This window comes from Gobius niger (genome assembly GCF_951799975.1).
Source record: "Gobius niger genome assembly, chromosome: 20".
NCBI classification, from domain to species: domain Eukaryota; kingdom Metazoa; phylum Chordata; class Actinopteri; order Gobiiformes; family Gobiidae; genus Gobius; species Gobius niger.
The window spans coordinates 21,196,545-21,216,896 of record NC_136871.1 but is presented as its reverse complement, the minus strand read 5'-3'; the positions used below and the strand labels follow the sequence as shown (position 1 = coordinate 21,216,896).

Genomic DNA, 20,352 nt, shown 5'->3' with positions numbered 1-20,352 from the left:
ATCATGCTTTTGTTTTACACACTCAGAGAGATGAAAAATAGGCAGCACTCTGGATGTCTTATGCAGGATTAGTTTATTTCATATAAACATGTAAATAAAGATCCACTAGCTGCATCCAAAACTATAGCCATTTCTCTTATTGTAAATTGTAAAATGATCGTAATTTATCTCAATGTTCATCGGTTGGTTCTGGAGATACACAGATTAGAAGCAAACATGAGCTTCCTTGGGTTGCATATGGTGTTGAATGAATGTTATTAATGTGCTCACCTCAAAAACAAACCTGCGCCTTGGCTACAGGGGCGGATCTAGAGGGGTGGCACGGGCAGCTGCCACCCCACTGATGTCAGTGCAGCCAGGCTTCGACCTTGTCTGGAACTATCTAAAAAGTCTAGTGTAGTCATCAACCTGGCACTTTATAAATGCATTGTTTCAAGGACTAGTTGCAATCCAGATCTTCAAAGCCTGATTCATTAAATATTTTTCTTTTGGTCTGCATAACCAATGTGATGTCTCACACAGCTACTTGGGTGCTTACAGAGGCTCACTCTTTTAGTAGGCCTACTTTTTTGACGGAACAAAGATTTATAACTAAATAAGGAACAAAATGCCAACTCTTGTGGCTCCCAAGATGACGATTTTATTTGTATTTTTTTAAAAACAAAATTTTACATAGTAAGAAACCCCCTACTTATATTTAGCCTGGCTAACACCAGACTAAAATCACAAGTGATATTTGTTGTGCAGTTCGAAATAATTCGAGCGCACACAGCAGCCTGGTGTTAGCCAGGTTAACTTATATTATGGACAATGCTACTATTTAAACGGAAAAATTGCCTTGCAATCAAGTATAACTTGTGTATCTTCATTATAAACATTTGGCATTGTAAAATGTGTTGCCACCCCAGAAATGATCCCTGACTCTGCTTGCCACCCTGTGATTTTTTTTCTAGATCTGCCCCTGTTTGTCCAAGCGGTTATTGGTTATAGGAGAAATTATCGTAGGTTTCTCCTACCCATAACTCGTACAGCCACTATATCTTTCAAGTAATGTAGTCAGAAGAAAAGGTTGGTGTTGGTTGGAGGGGCCAAGGCCGCAGATTGGCAGCCTTGCATCTGGTAGCTGGGTAGTTTCTTACCACTACAGAGTGTGGGGTAAATTAATAATGACTACAGTGAAAATGATGCATGCTCATATCTTCTAGGGATCCTCTGGTCTACAAACTAGCTATATACCGGTAGATGAGAGGTCCCTGAAATACACGGACAGACACCCTGTTCTATAAGAAGGGAATTCATTTTTAACACTTTAATTTGTCAAACTTCTGCAAAACGTTTGCAAACCTATTTGCAAACTCTTTTTTTGGGGACAAAAGATGTGTCTGTCTCTTGAGAAGTACATCTTCATACTTTTAAAACCACAATATTGATAAACAACACTCATTTTGAAATCCTATGTCTTCAGAACAGCACATGTTCCTTGTTCAATTCATACCATTGATTCATACATGATTCTCTATTAATTGTCCACTAGAGGGAGCCAAAGTTGTAATAAATAGTCACCTAACTATGATCTCAGACGTTTCGGAGGTAGGCCCAATATACTGTATTTATGGTCTGCACAAACCATCATAATAATGATACTACTACTACTACTACTACTACTACTACTACTGCTACTACTACTACTACTACTACTACTACGACTACTACTACGACTACTACTACTACTACTACTACTACTACTACTACTACTACTACTACTACTACTACTACTACTAATAATAATAATAATAACATTATTATTATTATTATTATTTTTTAATTATTATTATTAATTTTGACCATCTATTCCACCAGTATTCCTGTGCTGACACAGAGACTCTAAAAGTCTATAAGCCCATGGTCTAATAGGACAGAAATAAACAAAAGGAGGGTGCTGTCACTTTGGCCTCTTTCACGGACTACCGCTCCAACAGACGTGTCACAATGTCACAATGAGTAGATTATGTCCTCTCTTTAAAAACCTTTTTTTTTCTTTCTTTTTTTTCTTTTTTTTTTTTTTACAACAAATAGAGAAAGCTACATTTTCTTTCACTTGAACCTTGATAGCACTTTTATCGTCCTGTCCCACCACAATTGTAATAAATTTGCTGCTGGCAGTCTACATCTTGCAGGGATTTGCTGATTTACAGAAGTGTTGATTAATGTGCATTGTCCCTGTTAAATAAACTGAATAAATAAATAAATAAACATGTGTAGTTCTCTACACTGTTTCATATTTCAATATTGCCCTTTATATCAATACAACCAGCAACAAAAGCTTTCTTCTTATCTTTAAGGACAAATGATCTGCTCCTGTGTATTAAGAGCTGCTATAACAAGCGAATTTCTCCATTGTACCACAGTTTTAGAACCACTGCTACACAAGAGTGCCATTATCTCAGGTGGGCAGTGTTTCTACTTTCAGAGCTCTGACAATAGAGGGTGTGCGGAGAATATAGGCCTATATGTAGGACTGTTAAAAGCACAAAACCGAATAGGGCACACATCCACAACTTGTTTTCCCTCCCTCCAGCTCTGCACGTGTGACTGAGTGCATGAGAATCTTTGAGCCACATTTCAAAGAGTGCCATGGCAAAATCAAACTGAGGTTTCCATAGCAGTAATGCGAATAACAAGGAAATAATGTATCAAGCTGTTATTAAGTAGCAGCAGGAGCTTTACTTTTCTGTCCTATATTTATACTAGTGGCTGCCGCTTTTCCAATCGTTATACTGCCTTATATTGTGCCTGGGACTGGCACAATGGTTTCGATGTGACTTTTATAAGGCTACTATAGGACTGCTTTTGCCATTATTTGACGGTACAAAAAACAAAAGGAAAGAGAACATTGTACAAACAACAAACAAGTAAGTTAGTTAAAGGGCAATCTGTAAAAATTCTGATGGCGGCCATTTTAGGGACAGCTTTGCCTGAGTCCTCCTAGGAACGCCCCCCACCTCCTGGAGACGCCTCCGAGCTTTCGTCACCAGCCGAGTAACCAACCACTGCTCCTCAGCAGAACCCCCTCCCCACTGATGCCACAGGCAGCGTGTGGAGGGGGCGTGTCGGAAAGGCTCAGAGGTTCTTAAAGAGACAGAGGCCTATTTCAAGACATTCACTACAGCCATTTTGAGAGAGACATTTTATACAAGGCAGTTATTCTAATTTACTGCATTTACAGACCAACAGAAGGTTTGGTCATCATTGTAGTGTGATATAGACTGGTGCTATGTGATTGAAAAATGCAGTAAATCAACTCAATATGACTTAATAATGCAGTCATAACATTAGCCCACATTGTTCTACTGAAACGCATTGTTCCTAAATACTTATTAGCAGAAATTGCTGATGAAATGTGTGATAACGTGTCCGTGTTGAGCATTGCACTTCCATAATATTTGTGTTTGAGCGCTGGGGACGGAAAGGAGGAGGGGAGGGGGGGTTTGGGGGGGAGCACAGTCACGTGACGGCCTTTTAAATTCCTGTTTCCCTGCAGCGCAATTTGTCAGAAAGAGACAGGGAGAGAGAGAGCGCTCGGGAGACTCTCTCGCCGCGCGCACGCCTGTCTGGATACAGCGACGTCCCTCTCCGTTCATAATGTTGTCGTTATTGTAGTTCGGTGCTCGCTCTCGCCTCCTTTGTTTTCCCTGACCTGTGACTGGTACCACGGGGTTCCTCTTCTTGCAGCGAGGGAAGAAAAAAGCGAGGAATGCGAGGGGATCGCCGCTGCAGCGTAGATGTGATTTTTGCAGCGTTGTCTCTCAAGAGGTGACCAAAAGCAGCCACTTTTGTTGGGCCACGAGCTTTGTTCTTTCAATGCACATTGGCTGAAGAGAAAAAGGCGAGCGGGAGACGCGGTTGCGAGTCAAGGACCAGTCTTGGATCAAAGAGAGCGCGGGACTCAGAAGGATCTCCCTCTCCCCCACACATCAGAGGAACAATGTCATCCGCCAAATTTAAGAAAGATAAAGAAATCATCGCGGACTACGAGACCCAAGTCAAAGGTACGGCGCGTGTCGAATCGATTTGTGCTGCGTGTGACCGGGTTACCGCTCCAAAACCTCTCTGCATCCATTTCGCTCTTTGAACGCACTCTGGTCTGGATGAACGCCCATAGCAGTGAATCACTGGGCGCCCTGTGGTCATATGACAGGTAAAACCGTGGCAGTCGACCCAGTGACAGACACTATGGAGACATGGGAACCGTTCATTTTGGGGGGTTCCCTCGGCAGAGCAATTGCAACCTATGTGATTTACAGATGTTGATTTATCTGATGTCTGTGCGCAGGGCTTGTTGCTGGGTAAAATGATGCGGTGTGGTGGTGGATGGGTGCAGAGTTGGATGTTCAAAATCTACAGCCTTTTTGTGCTGAAACTGATCTCCTCTGCTCATGCACTGTTGAGGCTTGACCCTGCGAACATGAGCCTGTAGACGGGGCCTTTCTTGGGTCAGTCAGGTGAGCTCCATTGACAACATTTGGAAAGAAACATCATGGATTGGGTTTTGCTTTTGCTTACACTGTGATGGCAGTGATCCTTATTGATACACATGCATGAGCAAGATGTCACCTGTATTGAACCTTACTGTCCTTTTCATTTCTTACGGCTATTTGTTTTTAGACTATGGGGGAGCAATAGCCATAGGAGAAGATTAGACCACATGGCTTGTATTTGTATGGCTTGTAACTCAAGATCAAAGTTGGTCACTGAAAGTTAGGGACACTCACTGCACAGTCCTCATCCTTCCTTGAGTCTATAAACATGAGTGCTGCTTTAGTGCTACACCCTGTCAGTCTGGATAGTATCCCGAAATCCAACACTGTGCACACGGGGACCATTTTGTTTGATGTTAAGTCTTTGCCAGGGAATATTCTGCTCTACTAATATCAAAGCCCTATTATGCACAATTCATTAACAACGCCATAACACTCGCCCGTGGCCCACATCATTACGTTTTCTTTTTGGGGGGGGGGAGTGATTTTCCAGCTTGCTGAATGATTTATTTGACTGAATTCCCGAGGTTCTCAGCTGCGTTTTATGAGGTCACCTGGTCAGTCATGGTCACGGCAGCGGATGATGGTTATATTAGAATTGAGCGCGGCGCATCTAGACAAATATGAAACCTTTAGCATATGGAATGAAAAGTAATTTGGGAATACTTGCCCGTCGAAGAAGCATTATGGGGTGTCGAGGATGTTTAGAGCGGAGGGGTCTTTTGTCTGGATCCAAGACTACATTACATTGTGATCAGACAGGGGAAATGTGTAGCCGAAACTACATAGTGTTCTGGTTGGTGAATTAATTGACTATAGTTTAGTGTCCAGGGGGAAAGGCAACTTCAGCCCCAGCAAACACACTTTTTTTGCAAACCACCAAACAAATGTGTGTGTCATTTACCATGTGAGAGGCGCTAGCTGAGTAGGGCAAGGCTAAGTCTATCATTTGTGTGTCATTTCCTGATCATTGGCAGAGTATTGACAGTAACATACAAGCATTGGTTTACCATATCAATGCGGAGATTACCCCTTTGGCGTTTCCGGGCCACGTTCACCCCCCCCCCCCCTAATCATCAATTATTCATTTTTGGGATCAGATGTGCGCTTGTGTGATAGATCCGGACCCCGCTCTCCAGCACTGGATTTGGTGCATGTTAATTTATGGAGAATCTGGCAAGTTCCTCATCCCCAGCTGGTGCTTTTGTGTCGCCTTCAGACACTGTCCCTGACTCTCTCTCTCTCTCTCTCTCTCTCTCTCTCTCTCTCTCTCTCTCTCTCTCTCTCCGTAATGACAATATTATAAGTCAATCCAGAGTGAGGACATGTAATGAAATTCATATTGGGCCCAGCACCTGTCTTACTGTGAGTTATTGCATTATAGTTAATGTAGAACAAGGCAGTGGGGGTATACATCATCAGAGCAGCATTGATTGGACCTGGGGCCAGAGCAAGATCATAGGTGATTCAAAGTCTAGGGAAAAAAATACATAGTGTCTTCGTTAATCAAAAACACAGAATAAAAAGAAATGACGGCTTATTTCAGATTTGAGGTGAGTCACATTTTGAGAATGGTGTGACCCAATTTGTCTCAGGTCAAAAAAGATCATCTGTATCCTCTTAAACTACGATATCTTCTATCTTCATGCCCTCTTCCACAATATCATTTTTACAGAAGACTTCCCACTGACTTAGATTTACATTTTTCTGCTCTAACACAGCTAAAAACACAAAAAGTTTTTTTTGGTCATGATCTAGCTCTATTTCAGCCATGCTTTTGCCCTGATTTTTTCCTAGCTTATGATTTTTTTTTGCATTGAACGTATTGTGTTGAAGTGGTTAAGTAAAATAACAGTAATACTTTTTGGTGTAATATTCAGAACAGCTGGGGAATATTGCCATTTTTACTCACATCGTTCAGCCCGAGTCATTGCAGCATTATGGAGCACCTTATGTTCACCACTTTCCTCAATTCACTCCTATTTGACAAACCACATCACTAAGTCCTGATCTTCCGGCTTTAATGAATCCAAGCCGACCCTGAAGGCAGCCTGCCAAAGCCGAGGACCCTGGGAGATGGTGTTCACTTGATTCAAGCTGTTCAGCTGGCAGACCTGTATTAGCATGTCAATAGGCACAGATTTCCAGCCTCAACAGAGGGAAGCACTGACTGAGGAGTCTCGTTTCTGATTCGAAGTTAAATGTGTCCATGTGGTTGCTGGCTGTTGCTCTGCTGTTACTGTTTTCATGCTTTAATCATTAGCAGCTGTTTATGTCTTCGGGCTGAAGATGTGGCGTCATCGTGACACAAGTTACGGGGAATTGATGAATCATAACTTTGGTTTTTGAGATCCCGAAGCAGGGGAACTGTAGGAATCAAGATTGCAGGATATGAGGGTGAAAAAAGTGTCTAAAAAGATTCAACCTTAAGTGAAATGGCGCACAGTGGGACACTCGTTCACCAAGGGTAATTCAACATGGAACTAAAAGAGAGGGTAAACAAAACTTTCCACCAAAAGAAACTGCCGTCTGATGATTTGTTCATAGCGGTGTTGGACTTTTGTCAAAATGAACTTCACCTTTTTTCCTGGTCCTGCAATGATTTACCTGGCCATTGTACTTTGTAGACCTAACGTGGCTCCACAGTTGTTTTTGCACTTTTATTTTGTGTAAACTACTGCAGTTTCAAAACTTTAAATCATACTCTACTATCGAGCTGATTATGATATTGGAATTAACTTACAGCTAACAACTACAACTTAAAGCCCTATAGATACAGACGGCATCTCTGGAATTGCCCATATATGGTCATGTTTGAAAACAGTTAAGGGGGGAAAACAATTTTGAAAAAATGTAAACTTTCTCTAATTATTCAAAAACTACTTTAACAAATGCTGAATTATGAAAATAGTTTTCTACTAAATAAAGATACAAAGGCATGGAGAGGAGCAAAGTGGTTCAACAGCCCATAAATACAAAAATAACGGAGAATGCTAATATGATGCTACATGTTAGCATCGGGCTAATGCTAACGGTTAGCTGGCGCGAGCTACAACTGCCGTTTTTTCACTTCTACTGAACAATCTGCTATGAGAAAATATCCCTATGGACCCGATTTACACTGGACTTTATTTGTATGTGATAAATAAGTTCATATTCCACCAGAAAATGGCTAAAAAGTGTGAAAAATTGTGTTTCCCAAAAGATTCTATTTTCCCCCTCGACGAGGCCACGCCCCCTTCTATGACGAAATGCCGTCTGTATCTATAGTGGAACATTCCAAGCTATGCAGTATGTTGCACATAAGGTACTAAAATATGGTATGTAGTACAATGACATGTTTATTTATAACACGTCAAACGTGGTCCAAATGTTCCACAAGATGCCGATGCTTGCTGAATGTTATTATAAATAAACCATTTGGAAGAGGACCTATTAGGTTTGGCTGTCTGTATACAAAGCAAAGCAGCTACATCACCATGGAGATGAGGCGGTGTCCTGCTCCCAGCGAAGTTACCTCAGGTCTCATCAGGTCTGAAGAGAGGCAAATCCACTCACAGTCAAGACATGTGTTTTTCAGAGTTCTTTCTCAAAATAAAACACATGTGACAAATGAAGGATTGTATTTTTATTCTCTTTCTTGGGTGACATTTTATGCAGTATTGCTTTAAGCTGCCTCTGCAACAGTTCAATAAGGAGCCTAATGTGCACAGATAAAAAAAGCCCAAAAGTATTTACACTGTGGACCTTCTTTATCCATTTTACACCAGTTGCTGTGACCTTTGAGGCGACTATCAGAAGGAAGTGTGGCTTGCTATGTGTTGCATATTGTTCTGTTTGCATTCTCCTTCTGTACAAGTGAACATCACCCGCCCAGACCCCAAAAACCACACAGGGCTTTCATCACTCCTCTGCAGAAGGAGTGGTCGGACACTTGTTTTCTATAATCTTATACAAAGGTTGGGCCCAAAAAGTGAAATTGCAGAACACCATGTAATTACAGGCACCCAAAGTGATGCTCTACCCTTCACACTCTGTCATTGGGTCCAACCGTTAGAGACGCTTGATGTCAATAAAAGTCTCTGGTGGTTTCGCTAAAAATAACTGTGGAGCTCTGAAATTTCTGTTGGAGCAGATCTATAATGAGACTCTTGTAAATGCTAACATACCAACATGTCCCGTGTCACAGTTGTAAACTTGAACTCAACGTTAATCCATGAATTAGTAATAGTTATGACAGACTTTGTAATTTAAACGTTAATCTAAAACCAGGGGTAACTTTTTTTTTTCTTCAAAGCAATCCTCATTTGTAAAACAAGTAATGCAGGTGAAAACAGCCAACTTGGCGAAAAACAAACACGTTATGTATTATTCAGTGTCTTTCTAATTCCTGTACGCTGTTGCTGTCTCAAAAACTAATTGCTTTAGGAAATGGACTGCATGCTATCTGGAGCTGCTTGTTTGGCAAACTTTCTGTCGATTGAGAGAAGACTTGCAGAGCAAATTCACCCAGAAGCTATTATTTCATTCATTTCATTTCATTTATTTATTTATTCATTTGAGCAGAAAAAAGTATGTCAACATTTTACAGAAAGAAAAAAAATACAAAACAAGTCTTTGTGCTCAAAAGGAGTAGGAAGAAGTTCAAGAACTTATAGTAAACCTACCCCTTATCTCTCATTCAAGTAATAAGAGTCTGTCCTTATATATTGATATAAATCGTTGATGATCGTACAAAATGTCAAAGAATTTCATCATTTACAGTCTACCAAAAAGTAAAAATAAAGGATTTATCCTTTACAGTAAATAAATAAATACACCATATGGTACATAAGAGTTATACCAAGGCACATCTCTCTTTCGTTCTGATCCTACAAAAATATATATAATATCGCTCAGCCCTGCTATACCCAAATGTACAAGCTCCGTATAACCATGTAGAAATAGAAACTATCTGTCCATAGTCATTCACTTAAGATTGACAGGGAAAGGGAAAGAAAAAAGACCTGTATACATCACATTAGTTACAATAATCTTCAGCGGGACAGCTTTCCATGGCCCAATGAAAAGGGCAGCTACTTGGCCTGATGTGAGTGCCAAATCAACTGAAGGAGATGCTGGAGTAAGAACATGACATTATATTTTTTAGCTTTGCCTCTTTGTTTGCACATGCTGATGACGTGGCTCTCCGTATACTGCTCGGTTGTCTGTTTTATCACAAATTCCGTGTGGTAGCCGCCGAGCCTTTTATGAATGCAAAGTTTGTTCGTTGTGGCTCTGCTGGGTTGTGCAGATAATCGGGCTTTATAGTGTGGCTGCGTGCCTTTTTATTGGGACATTTAACACAGACACAATTAGTGCGGTACTGTAGTGTGTCTGCTGCCAGCGATGGGAGAGATAGGGCCTCATTCAATCGGGAGAATGGCTTCATTTTCTTGGGTGTTTAGTGCCAGCGTGTGCATGATTTCACTTGTCTCCCACTGATGTATGAAGAGCAGTGTCTCTAGTGCTCTATACAGCAGGCCATTAGTGCAGTGTCGAGGACTCCAGCCATTGTTACAGGGCTTTAAAATGTTGGTTGACTTTAAACGCACTCATGCTGTGGCTGTAATATGTGTATACTGTTTTTTTTTTATTGAGAATAAACAACCATATAAAGATGCAATGTAAAAACAAGTGAACAGGTTTTGAACACAGCGTAGATTTCAGGATGGAATGATATAAATTCATTATTCATTCTGTTTAAGTGGCGCTGGCCCGTTAGCCTGTTAGCTTCTTCTTCATGAGTCCATTAGCGTGTATTGGTGGCTCCGACCCGGTGGCAGGGAAGTTGCAATTGTGGTTTTCTGGCCAGAGACACCGGGGGGAGATGAAAGACCTCCCAATCACCCCATTAACACTTGTATTACCTCCAGATGGACTGCGGAAAGGATTTATTAAGGTAAAACAAGCTACTAATGCTTTAATGTGAACAATAACGCCAGCATTTTACCTTTTAAAGCCTCCATTCGTTTGTCAAGTTCGATGCAAATCCCATTGTGCTTTGAGATATGACAGAACGATCTCAAAGTTTTATACAGTAAGGAAGTAAAAAGAAACCGAAACCGAATAAAATGATCAGTCCAGCCCTGATTTCAAATACATTTTTCTTTTAATTCAGGGATCAAGGCTGTGTACTGAATAAAGGTTGAATTCTTCATTCTTCATTTCTACCTCCACTGGATACACAAAGCGCGAGAATTCACTCAGCGGTTTCCACACACACATGAAAGGCAAGGTGAATGCAGCGTCTTGTGGATGCAGGACAAGCCTCGAACTGCCAACCTTTACATCAGAGGGTGAACGGTCAACAGAATCACATGATTTACAAATCTATACCTACTTGTTGTGATCACTGCCTCTCGAGCACTGACAGTGAATCCTGCTGGGTCCATGTGTTTCCCATGGCAAAATGCTGCACGTTTGATGAAAATGTCCAAACAACTTGTGAAGCATAATTACATATGAGCTAAATTAGGAGCGCTGACTAATTAGCTACATGAGTGAGCTGTCACAAGAGAGAGGAGAACACTTTACATCAACACCAGGGTCATTGGGAGCTGTTGTGTTAATGGCCCCTCAAAACTGCAGAGGTCCAAAAAAAAAAAAGATGTAGAGTCACATTACTGTCTTTATTATTAAATGTTAGTCATTGAGGGCTAGTCTGCGAAGAATATGTTTTATCCTTTTTATACATTTTGCAGGATCAGAGCTTTTCCTTTGTCAGATAATGATCTGGTAACGTCAAGTGGTTATAATTTAAAATCTTGTCTGGCATTTGTTCTAATCCCTGTTTGATCCACGTGGCTATTGTGAAGGCAAAAGTCAATCCAGCCAATTTGCTGCCGTTTTGATCCGAAGGCTGTTTCCATGGTTACCTCATTAGCCTCATTTTCTTCCAATCGGCTGCTCCCGCGGGACCGGCGCACGCCCTTGTTGCCATGGTGACGCCTCTTCTCACATCCAGGGCTGTTTCTCTCGCGCCTGGTGCACGGGTCCCCCCCCTCCCGAAGCACCGCTGCTGTCCTTGTAGTGATGGAAGGCCACGCCTGCACAGTTATTTACGATGGTCAGCGGCGTCTTGGTGTCGAAAGGCATATTTGTCATTGCAGCAACAACATCAGATGATGGAGCGCGTAACTGATTATTTACTTACCAGTTCCCATTCATGAGTTACTTTTGATGTCAGGCATCGTGGAAATAAACTCTGTACAAGGAATGCTGTACCAATGCTGCGAGTCGATGTCCACAATTTTTTAACCTCTCAACCCCCGCCTTAACCATGCACATTTTCTCCAGTTTGGCATTACCCAAATCTAAAAGTTTCTTGAAAAAAGCATCAAAATAGCGACAAACGAGGAGGAAAATTCAATCAAATAGTGACAAAACAGTGATGAAAAAGTGAAAAAAATCGGACAAAAAAGCACCAAAAAAGTGACAAAAAGCGATGAATAAATTATGCAACAGAAAAGGCACAAAAACGCTAGCTTGGCATAAAGCCAGACTGACTTTATGTATGTACTTGTGAATTTGTATTTGTATGTCTGGAATTGTGGCAATAGGACGCAATTTCCAAATCGAGACTTGAGGTGGGGCCAACGATCGCAGTTTGAACGAGAGCGACCGTCGCGTTGCGTTTACAACCTCCGCCATTATCGTTTGTTGTCCACACGTGCAGTCGAGTAAATGTTCCTTCCTGCTGTGGCTTTAAGTCTCTAAGTCCAACTCATTTAAAACAGAAGAAAGGGCGCTGGTAACAGATAGTCGTGTTCCGGCCGTCATTTTCACTGTTTTGGTTACGGTTACTTACCGGAGGCAAAAATATTTTTCCTAGGATAGTTGGTAAACGGTGGACATTCATAATCCAATCAGAGACTAGCTCAAGATTAGGCACCAGCCCACTATCCTTAAGGTTCGTGGCTAGAAGATGCGCAGAAGATGACGCACTGTTAATTCCCGCCTCCCGTGCTATGATTGGCTCGTCTTGGTTTTACCGGAGTCAGTGAAATTCAAATCACAAAATTCCAGTTTGTTTCCTCATGTACCTCTTAACATTGAGGATCAGTCTGGCTCGTGCCAGGCTGCAAAAACGCCTCAAGAAGAACAAAACAAAAGAAAGAACAACGTGGTAGCAACGCAAGGAAAAACTTCTGTTTAAATTAGTTTTATAGGTCTTAGCTTTTAAACGAGGCGTTACACTGGCCTAGGCTGTAACCTTTTAGATTTGTATAAAGCTGAACTGGAGAAAATGCGCAGTTAAAGTGGGGTTTAAGACTAGGGTTGAACGATATGGACAGTATTTCATAACTTGATATTCATGCCAAATATCTCAATATCAATACGATGCGATATAACTATGGGTTAGGTGAAAACCAAGCATTTTTCTGGAAAATAAATCGTTTATATCTTGCTTTTTTGATTTGAATGTTTTGAATGTTCATATCTCAATATCAATACGATAACGATATATCTTTCAACCCTAGTTAAGATGTTACATTTTCATAAATTACAAAGATGTTGTTAGTACGATTTGCCAGTTCATCCACAATCGTCCACCCTCAGCATGTTTCGTCCCACGTAACGTAGTTTAAATGAATCATATTTCTTTCAGTGAGACAGGGCTCGCTGTCCTCAGAAATGAGCAAGGACAGGAAATTGTCGTCAATGCAACAATACCCTATCATTTCTTATAACATGACACCAGGGATATTGACCTTTGACACCAACAGCCTCGGGCGCATACAGACTAACCAGCTGATGATGTAGATTGGGAGGGAAGGACACCTCATTGATTGACAGGAGATGTCTCATGGTCCAGTGCACTGCTGGCTGACCGCTGTGTGGCCATTGATTAGTCGCGGGCTTCTGTTGTCTTATCTCGGATGTACACGTGCCGCGCCAGTCTGAGCAGCCGCCTCCATCCCAAGCACCACGAGCATCCATATAGCTCCAAAACGGCATTCATCATTAGGGGATTAGCGCAGCACGGGAAAGTGTGGGGATTAGCTCAATGATTGGAACCAGGTTTTGAGACTGTTGAAAGGACAGGCAGAGGTCTGGATGAGGAGTGTTGGTTTGCAAGAGGTTTTCATGTGATTTTGGCTACTGCACTGGGATAGCAGAGTCTGGGCAAGGATTAGGTTTAGTAAATGTGGCTCCCAGAGGCTTTTGTCTGCTGTGTGTGTGCCTCGCTGCATGCCCAAGGACCATATTCTCAAAGTGTTTAATTCTGTCTGAGGTAAAGATTATGATTTCAAATTTAATCTCCTTCACAGAGTCAAGCAGCGTGCATACAGTATAGCAAAAAGACTGAAGGAGAAGAGGCAGGAGCTTCTCGGTTAAGTGGGGGTGTTTACATTAGTTGTCCAATGTATGTTTTTCCTTTGGGCTTGCACTGTAACAAACCTTAACCTTAACCTGCACTGTCACACAAAGTGATGGACATATTGACTTGCTTAAATTGCACATGAAGACCTGTAAGTTTCACTCTCAAAAAGTGATGCTGAGTCAAGTGTTTGATGGGAAATTGAGATTGTACTCAGTTCCTTTTGCCTTGCTCTTTTGGGGTCACAATTTGACACAAAATAGTTTATACTTTTGGTGTAAATTTAATGGCATGTGTTGAAATGGTTTGCTAAAATGTTGCATTATCATTGTTCTTTCAGTATCAAAGAGTTATTTTCTCCTCATATTTTGCAGCCGCCAAAGTCCAGACCCGTCATTAAGCAGTGCTGTGTGTAAGAATTGTTACAGCCGTGTGACCACAGATGGAGCAGAGTCAAGGGGTCTCACATCCTTCACTATTGTTCATGAGTGTTTCCTGTTCAGTGAGGAAACTTGTGTCACCGAGTGTCCCTGAAAGGTGCTGAGGCCCTGCAGAACCACCCTGGGCCTTGTAATAATGAAGATAAATGGACAGAGGGTCAGCCATGTTAATGTCAGTGTCATGACGGGTGGCTGTCCCCTCTCACAGAGTGTCATAACAGAGCCTTGGTGATGTATAGTGTCGCTGTAATGGGATTGTTTAAGCTGAATATTAAAGGACAACTGCTGTCAAAGGGTCATTAACTGGCCATTTCAAAGCGATCACTTTGGAGGGGACACTCACTGTTCACAGATAATCAGATGTATTTTTAAAAGGGTGAATGTAGTGAGTGATTGGTTGGTGGTGGCCGAAAGTGATAGAAAATTCCTGTTTTCTCTGTTGGGCTTTAAAATGAACCCTCCCGCAACTACTTTGACTTCAGGGGAGTGGAGAAATTCCACAGTGAAAACCGTTCACCAGTTTGTTCACCTATTTTACGTATTTTTTATGTATAATTTCGGAGCCATAAGAGACAGAGACTTACCGTTTTTTGTTTTGGATTCTGCGGATTTTTGTTTTTTAAACACTGAAGTACCTACTAAACACAAATATACAGCGCCCCCTGCTATCCCAGTTCAACATTGACACGTTTAGAAACATCATGCACAGGATTATAGACCAGACATATTTTTATAATATTAACCAAAAATATCCGTGGTGCATACTGGCATTGGCCCAAAATTGGCATCGGCCTCAGAAAAACCCACACCGGTCAACCTTCATTCATGTTTTTATAATTTAAACCTTTACTATAATGCTAAATGTTTAACTATAGGCTTATTAAAGTTATATAATATTGGCCAACCCCCTACATATTGGTATCGGTATTGAACTCCAAAAATCCATGTCGGGCCCTAAATACTGATACGGAAAGTCTGTCAAACTGAGTATGTTGTACAGTATATGTAACAACAAAAAACAAATCCTCAACAGCATGATGAGGATTTTGGTGCTAGCAGTCAGATATGACTGAGATCAGGTTTAGATATGCTTAATTGTCAGGGAAACAATTTGTGCTTTGAAAAACTCAGATAAGTGGACCAGTGGTTGCTCTTTGCTAACTCTACTCACATTAAATCAATGCACTACTCTTCATTCCCAGGGTTATCTATTTTATAGCGTGTTTATGATTGAACAATTAGAATGACACAATCTCCCAGTGAGAATGTGACACTTCAGTGCGAGATGTACATAGCTTTTAATCCTTTACCAACTAACGAAGAAATACGGAGTGCCTCGATCCTTCTTAGTCAAGTATATCCTGGCCCACAGATCTCAATGAGCACCTGTTTTCACTACTTCAAGATGTGATCGAGTGAGCGCTCACTACTGCTTCTTTCTCTGCACACTTTTAATCCTTTATTTAATGAACATGTGTGTCCTCTCTAGCTTCTTACAGAGAACAGATGTGTTGAAAAAGAATAGTAAGTTGCTGCTTATTTGGTTGTCCGTGTTGTCACATGTCATTATAATTGACAAATATTTGTGGTTAGTAATGGTTTACTCTCTTTTGTCTTAGCTGTAAACCCTTTTGACATATTTACCAGACTATGAATTATGGCAAATCTCTGTAGTATTTTGTAAAAATAAATAAATGGCTGGCCAGGCATGTAAGCAGCAATTAACATCATTAACGTCATTTTCTCTCCAGTCACATCCTTCCATCCACAAATGTACGCTATAGACCTGGGAATTACTGAAGGACTCATTCTCTGATTATTCACGGTCCTGTGTTGGGAATATGGGCGCACTTATGCAGCGTATGACCTATTTTTCCAACGGCATCTGTCAAACCCAGTGCTTCAGCGGGTTGTTAGACACTCCAGTTTTGTAAACAAGTGGTTTTAAAAGTGTTTACCCCGGCGTATTCTCGAGATAGCTTCCTTTTCATCGTGTTTTGCTTGTTCCTGAGCTTGTTTCGGTGAGGAAAAATAGCTACGTGCTACTATTCTTCATACAATGCAAGTGGGTATCTGTCTTGGAGTTTTTGGAGCTGTGAAGAGTGAGATCAGAGGTAGGAGGCAGAAGGAGGTCCATAAAACAGAGGGCTGGGACAGCGGTTAACCACATATTAAGCCTCATATTGAGAGCAGCTTGAGGCTTCACCCGCGACAAAAAAAACAAAAACAAAACACGGACAGTTTATTTCCTGGTTAGTCATATTCACAAAACTATGTTGATGGTACGTACGTAGCAGTGAATCCACTGCATCCCATGTGTTGCCATTTGGTTCTGCTTCATTGACACTTTGTTGTAGTTGTTTTTTGACTAGGAGAACTCTACAATTAATTGAATTTCAAAGCGGTCCATCTCAGTTATCAACGTGGGGCTTCTTAATCAGCAGTAGTATCAATCTGACTTTAAACTCAGGAGAAAATCCGTCATAATGCAATGAGTCCGATTATGTCCACTGTGACTCAAGCTGGTGGAAACACTCTCGGTATTTGAGACATTTGGTTCCGTGAGGCGCTGATACGGTAAAAGATGTTTCAACAGACACTAATAGGGATGTTGATTCATTCTTCTCTCCGGAAGTCATACGAGGTTTCTTTTCCCAATCATTATATCGTGTTTCTTGATGACAGATGCTTGTCAGTTCCATCCTGGTCCTGTGTGATTGTGATTTGGCTGAGCACAGAAGGTCCCGTGTTGAGCGTGGCCCTGGCAGAGCTACGGAGGGGTCAGGTTTCCTTTCTGGTTTTCATTGACTTGGACTGGCTGCAAAAGCGCATTATGATCTTTTATTAAACTCTGGGTGCAGTTGGTGAATGAATGTGTGTACAGGTTTGTCTGTCTGTTGGTCTCCATGACTGGTTACTATTGGTTAGGGCCCAAGGCTACTGGTTAGGCTCAACAACCCAGCATGCCTCACGGGAATTAACAGGAGAGGTAATTTAATGAATGAGTCATTTTACTGTGTGGTATGAAAATAAAGTGCTTTTTGGGCTTAATTTTCACTGGGATTATTCCTATATTACAATTCCTGCTAAGTTCACTGACTTTGAGATTATGTTTACAAATTAATTCTAAACATGGCTTTATTTTTTTTATTTTTTTTATAGTTATCTCTCTTCGGTCTTAGCTTTGCTCGTAAAACCATGCAATAAAATATTCCAGATGCAGCATAATCATGGAAACTTTTCATACGAAAAAGGTGCAGAACTCATGAAACTGTACTGCATGTCTTGATTCTAAGAAGTGACAGCAATACAATGACTAACCCTGACAAGTTTAAAGTTAGATCAGCTCATTGGATGTGTCATGTGTTGCAACATTAACTGTTTATTCTAATTATATGCGCCAATTCTTGTTTCCGAGAACAATATGTCTTGAGCGCATTATGGAAGCCTGATTAATTATTAATCATGTGCTGAGGTTGCAGTTTCACCATCTGTCGCCTTTATTGTGGTATTTCATATTGTGATTATGAACTTACAGTAAGTCCACAAGGCAGATATACAGCGGCAGCATTTATAGGGTATAGGGCATGTTCAGATTACAAGCTTTCTTTTCATGTTACTGAGGCCGTGTATACTCAAGACATCAATATCAATCAGTCAGCATGAATTTGATCAGTTTTGGCCGGCCCTGTCCAAAGATCCATATTTTGCTTGTGATTTTGTAAATGTATTGCAACGTATTTATTAGTGTAAATAAAAAGCATACCTCGCAGATCCCTCCACTTAATGTGTATTTTTTGTCTTGCAGAGATCCGTAACCAGTTGGTGGAGCAGTTCAAATGTCTGGAGCAGCAGTCGGACTCGCGGATCCAGCTCCTCCAGGACCTGCAGGAGTTCTTCCGGCGCAAATCTGAGATTGACCTGGAGTATTCCCGCAGTCTGGAGAAACTGGCCGAGAGGTTCTCCTCCAAGATCCGCAGCTCCAGAGAACACCAGCAGTTCAAGTGAGTGTCTTCCCGCTGGGATGAAGCTTGCTGTCAATATGAAGATGATGTATCAATGTATCAATAGTTTTGAGATAAGAGCTTCAGATTATGATGCAAACCGACAATGGCAACATCGATTATCCCATGTTTGCCTTCAGTACAGCATGCATTGGTCAATAAGCATGCTGTAACAATGTTATTTTTTTAAACATTTGCTCCCAGATGTGTTAGTTTGTTCAATTTCCCCAAATGATGACTTAAAACGCTACGACAGAAACTATACAGCTGATGGATTTTAAATGTTCATTAAAATAAGTGAAGGTGGTCAGATTTGAGCAAACAGTGACCCACTTCTCCTCCTTCTTTCAAATGTTCTGCAGAAATCAGTGCTAACATTTCACATTAGCTCTCCCCTCATGCAGAGCGTGAAATCCAGCTCCGCATGCTCCTAAAGCTGCTGTGCTCAAGGCAAATGGGCAAAGCTGCGTTCGACCTGGAAACGAAAGCAATCACCCACTGCATGCATGTAGTGTTATGAGGACTTGGGCTGTATCCGAATTCCTACAATAGTAGCACCTATGTCCTGATCCTTGTTCCTATCCCTTAGTCATGTTATAAGGTCAACAGTTAGGTCCCTATGCAGTTAGGAACAAGAGCTTCAGCTGCGTTGAACTAACTGACAGCTCTATTCGGACGCTCCTTGTCATGGCGGACGCTGATGCACATCTGGTTTGGACTTAGACCTCTTACCAATTTGCTCGATTCAGATTCAGCAGTTATCCAGAGTGTGGAGAGTCGAGATAATTCATGAAGTCCTTATATTTGAAGAGTTTAGTGGTGCTAGGCTAGTGCTAGGCGAGCGCATGTCTATGGTAACTAGTAGCCTGCATTAAAAACAGTCTGATACAAGCACAGTGCACCTGAGGCAATAACTTATAACACCAGACTATAAATGTCTGTGTTGACTGAATAATGTTTGAAATATAACCATTTTGCATTTAAAATAACTTATATTTCAGCAGGTTTACCTGCGGCCGCAGGTAAACAAACTTCTACTACATGTGGAATTCACAAACAAATCAGCTATGGCAACGTTTGAAGGACTATCCGATGAGTTTGAAGAGGTTTTTAATGCAGGCTGCTAGTTACCATAGACATGCGCTAGCCTAGCACCACTAAACTCTTCAAATATAAGGACTGCATGAACAAAAAAAAAACCCTCCAGAAATCAACAACTCTCTGGATAACTAGGAATTGTGGCCCTATGTCAAAAATCCAGAAATATCCCATTAAACTGACCCAAGTAGGAACTAAAGTTGTCACAAACTCGGGTGTGTTTGCCTTGGACTTGCTAATTGGGAGCAGCTGTATGGCTTGAAACATGGCTGCCAGTTATTATTTTTTTTGCTGTTTTAGCTTAACCTTTGGCTCATGAAGTTGATCTTATTCACGCAGCCAAAAAAATTCATAGTCGGGTATGCTTTCTCATCATCTGACTTTACCTATACCTCCAGAGAGTCTGGTACATGGACTGTGAGCACCTTTAGACACGTATATATTACTACTTACCGTATGCATTTGTATGTAATGTAATAAAACTACAACTTATTTGACACATGAGCCGGGCCGACAGCCCTTAGAGGGAATGAAGGTGCAAGGAAGTGCTAATAAATGATTCCAAGACAGACGACTTGTGTTGATGTTGTTTATGAATAGAAAAGAGCTAAACTAAAAGTAAACTAAAGCAGAGAAGATATTCTCAGATATTAGCAATTTAAAATGGACACACTTAAACGTTATGGGCTAAAAAGGGTGCATTTTTGTGAGATTCCAATAAAAAAAGTTTTGTATCATATTAACTATAAAGAGTGTGCCAATATAATTTAGAAAGCCAGTACATGTGTGGGTCTTACAGTACTTTTAACTGCGTTATCTACACTGCATCAAAGAATGTTTCTGTGAAATCTGACTTATGCTCACAAGATGGAGCATATTGGAAATTGCATAGCACCTGAATGTCCGTG

At 41.2% G+C, this 20,352-nt stretch overlaps 1 protein-coding gene across 2 annotated transcripts in view; it reads left to right on the top strand.

The window, feature by feature from the left end:
- Positions 1–3,539: 3,539 nt before the first annotated feature.
- srgap3 (SLIT-ROBO Rho GTPase activating protein 3) overlaps positions 3,540–20,352 on the top strand; it is a 51,222-nt gene continuing 34,409 nt past the window's right edge. The window contains exons 1-2 of one of the 2 annotated variants that reach the window (XM_079579089.1): positions 3,540–4,049; positions 18,151–18,346. In XM_079579089.1, coding sequence (XP_079435215.1) covers positions 3,986–4,049; positions 18,151–18,346 — 260 coding nt within the window. In that variant the 5' untranslated portion in view covers positions 3,540–3,985. The remainder of the gene's footprint in view (positions 4,050–18,150; positions 18,347–20,352) is intronic. The other variant, XM_079579090.1, reaches the window with a different exon arrangement.